The sequence below is a fragment of the Argentina anserina genome, chromosome 6, assembly GCF_933775445.1.
Source record: "Argentina anserina chromosome 6, drPotAnse1.1, whole genome shotgun sequence".
NCBI lineage: Eukaryota > Viridiplantae > Streptophyta > Magnoliopsida > Rosales > Rosaceae > Argentina > Argentina anserina.
This window is the reverse complement of record NC_065877.1, coordinates 27,130,305-27,134,163: the sequence shown is the minus strand read 5'-3', so window position 1 is coordinate 27,134,163 and position 3,859 is coordinate 27,130,305. Positions and strand designations below refer to the sequence as shown.

General features: G+C 35.3%; 1 protein-coding gene across 1 annotated transcript; it reads right to left on the bottom strand.

Annotated features, from left to right (window-relative positions):
• Positions 1–901: 901 nt before the first annotated feature.
• Positions 902–2,836, bottom strand: LOC126799946 (protein DEEPER ROOTING 1). Its single transcript, XM_050527208.1, has 4 exons — positions 2,708–2,836; positions 2,485–2,560; positions 1,276–1,802; positions 902–1,186 (listed from the first exon to the last, which is right to left on the bottom strand). The coding sequence occupies exons 1-4, from the start codon at positions 2,711–2,713 to the stop codon at positions 941–943; spliced, it is 855 nt and encodes a 284-aa protein (XP_050383165.1). The 5' UTR covers positions 2,714–2,836; the 3' UTR covers positions 902–940.
• Between the last annotated feature and the right edge of the window lie 1,023 nt (positions 2,837–3,859).

Sequence of the window (3,859 nt, the reverse complement as noted above, 5' to 3'; positions counted from 1 at the left end):
AATTTTCTCAAGAATCATTAATCTCACCGACCTTTACATACTTTAATAAGGTTTGAATCCATGATTTCAACGATGTTAGTTTAATCCGACTCATATATTTGTTGATAATGGAGTTACTAAAGTTTAACTAAGATGTTGAAAAGACCTTTGAGAAGCTTCAAGGTTTAGAGTTTACAGATGGAGGTACTTCAACTTATTAGTAGTTTGTTAAAAAAGTAGAAGGGTAAGTGGTACTATGATATCTACCAAACTGAGGTTATTATTCCTATTTTCTGTGAAGTCATCTGCTCTGCAAATGTTACAACTGTTTCAAACATATTTCTGATATCAGCCCCATTCTCCCATTCGGATTGGAAGATGATACATATGCATGTGAATCTACTATTTATTCACCTCAAAATATATTACAAAGCGAGCAATTCAGCCAAAAAAAAATAGATAGAGAGAAGACACAGAGAGGACTGTGTAGAAATAGGATGAAAAATGTAGATATTGTCTAGCTCAATTAGCCAGCACACATCACTACAGAAAATCCTCTGTCCTTTGATAATCCATATATAACATGTGTTGTACTGTTTCAACAGATGCAACCATGAAAAAAGAAACGGGAACCACCCGTTAACAAAATAGATATGATATCTCCGAAGCCAATGAGGATGAACTTATTGATGATTTGTTGCCCCTGATCTGAATATATCTTTGCGAGTTCATAAATGTGAGGCATGAACATTTCTGAAGCTGCAAAATTGTTTAGTATTTATTAGTGTTGGGATCAAGCTGTTAATCCTGTGATTAAAGTGCATATTTTTAGCAGATTAACTGATTACCGTGAAGTTCAAGTTCTCTTACCTTGTCGTAACTAATAAGTAGCCAAATAAAGATGGAAGGAGACTCAAATTTCTAGGACTATATCTGCAATAACAAAAACAGGTAGCTCCCATCAGTAATCTGAGCAATTTAGAACTGTAGTCAATCCTGTTATTACAAAGTTCAGATTGCACTTACATTCAGAGTCAGTCTTCACCCATTTACATCCATCATTGATTTTCTCCTTTTTATCTTCTTCATTATTAATTCCCTTCTTGTTTGGATTTTGTCTTGTATCCTCCAGGTATTTCTTCATTGATGACGCTCGAGAAGAACTTTGCGGATTGATGATCTTTTTGTTAAGCATTAGCCTCAAAAACTGTAACAAATATCACATTAATGACAATTTGAAGCATAATATATAATTGAGGCAATTGATTTAAGGTTTGTGTCAGATATTGCTCATACCTTCTCCATTCTTGATTCTTGAAATGTATCTCTCAAGCTTGGTGCTGGTGCAAACCCACTTCTACAAACAAACATCTTCTTGAGAAGAAAAGAAATTGATTTCTTTCCAATCGCTTTCTTGTTACTATCTGCACAAATGTCTTTGCATCTCCCTAGTATAACACTGATGGTTTTCTCAATGTCTTCATCTTTGTGTTCATCTGAATCGGAGCAAAGCGCGTTGCTTGTTCTCCTATCAACCTCCAAGCTTGATGGACAATTTAGAAATCTGTCCAATGGAAGAGCTGCAATTTCCTTCTCGATGTCTGGTTTCCTTGTCAAGAGTTTTATTAACTCTTTATGTAATTTACCAACTTCTTCAGGAGTGAAATTTTCTAGTATTTCGTCTGATGAAGATGGTTCTTCCTGAACATTTTGGCTTTGATATTGACCACTCTCTTTCAAATTGTTGTTTCCAAAAGTTCCGATTGCTAGTAAACTATGAGGCCAGTCACTGAATTCTTCACGAGGCTCTGGTTTTGCATGATCTACAAAAAAATATATTATTAGTAACGTACAACTAGGAGACTCAGGTACTAAACACAAACTCGATCATGTATCAAAAAATCAACTTACAGTACATGGAACATATAGTGGTAGCATGATATGTATTAAGATCATGGAAGTGTTTTAATATGGTTAATTCAAAGTTTCATACAAGGAAGAATAAAAAAAAGATAAATATGCCATGCTGCAACATTTCCAAGTGTTCTCCAGACAACAGATCTAGTGATCTACTTTGCTAACATTTCCAAGTATTCTCCAGACAACAGATCTAGTGATCTACTTTGCAGCTCAGAAAAATGCACCTTTAATTGGTAATCCCTAGAATTCACTTCGTCAAGAAAAAGCACCTGCACTTAATTGGGATCTGATCATCCTACGTTATTGGATTCGAAATAACGACGTCTAGTCTCTCATCAAAATAGATTTAATTGTTGTTATGCACTTAACATTCAACATTACAGTTAAAGAAAATAATAGGCACAAGATTTAAGCTTCTTTTCCTTCATTCTCCTGACAATGATGAACTACACTAGTTCAAAAAAGCAGTCGTACTCAGATTAGGTAGTACTGGTTTTTGGAATTAAAATGGAAGCATAAACGATGCATATGAAAATCAAAGTAACACAGATGCTCCATCCATTAGACTTAAAGGACAATGCTTACGGGTACTAGTTGAAGCTGTATTTGGTTTCTTGTTCCCCTGCTTCCCATTAAGCTTATCTTGCATCCAACCGAAAAGCTGCAACCATAAAAATCAAAACCATCACTAAACCGTTTCATGTACCAATCATGTCAGATTGTCAGGCATGCTTCAACTGAAGAAGCTAACATAGAGCAATACAGCAACAGAAACTGATGCAATAGAATCAAATGGAGAGGGAGTTACCCTCATTTTCTGAGATAAAATCGGAGAGTCAGTCACTATTTCGGTGCAGAAAGGTGGTGGTGATGGAGGAGGAAGTTATTTGCACACTGAGGTGTTCAAGAGCAGATCTTAAAAGCCAATGAGAGCTGAGCTTTGGGAGTAAACTAAAGATAAAGAGTTGCTGAATTTCATGGCCAAGCTGATCTGAAATGAGAGAAAATAAGAGAGTGGCTTTTTCTATTGGTTCAAGTTCCTAAACATGGCTTATTTCTCACTGGAACTGCCCTACTATATTTGTATCCAGCCTCTCTTTCCTTTTTCTCTCCTTATATATACAACTGATTGCACCCATACCCCACTAGCAAAGCAAAACATTCTCTCTTAATTCTTTTTACAATTTAATTTTCACCTCACCCCAAATAATTCATTCCGTACTTGTAGTTAAATAACACATGATTTCATCTGATATTGCGGATCCAATTCTGGAACATCTCCTGTACATGGTAGCCCTCGTGTCCCCAATTTTATCCATACGAAATCTGGAAATCAATCTCTATACATTTGATGTGGTACATTTCATTAACACAGCTTATTAGTTCCGAGACAAGTTGTGATTTAATATGTAATCCGAAAATACATTCGTTCTTATTAACCCTATAGGCAACCCCATAAAACTGGCTTGAATAAGCTCCCTTCTTATTAACCCTTGCAGTTTTAATTCCTTCTCTTTTTTTTTCTTTTGCTTCCTTTTGGCACATTGCGTATACTTGCTCCGAGGGGCGGATCTAGCCTGTTTTTAGGGTAACTCAAGCATCCCCAAGCTCAAGATAAGAAAAAAATATCTAGTTTTTAAAATCTTTTTTTCCTAGGATTACCCTAATCTCTATAGCCAAACATCCCCGAAATAACCAATGCTACTCATTTGCTTCTCTTCCAAACCTTACTCTTCTTCCTTAATAGCGTGTCATCAGCCAAGTATCTCTTATTATAGAATGTCAGTTAGGTTAATTATTAGCTAGTACGTTGCTTATTTATTCAAATGTGTATTTGTGTTAGATTTTGACTATGTACACCGTTTTGTCTGATATATATGATTATTATTTTTCAATTAATATAGGTGTCTATTAGACTAAAATGACAAATTTGAGTCCAAATCAAACCGATCGAAAAAAA

Excerpts from the sequence above, each read along its gene's own strand:
- LOC126799946 (XM_050527208.1), bottom strand. Across the intron at positions 1,803-2,484 it reads TACAGCTTCAACTAGTACCC|ATCATGCAAAACCAGAGCCT; the intron begins GTAAGCATTGTC and ends ATTTTTTTGTAG. Across the intron at positions 1,187-1,275 it reads AAGAATCAAGAATGGAGAAG|TTTTTGAGGCTAATGCTTAA; the intron begins GTATGAGCAATA and ends TATTTGTTACAG.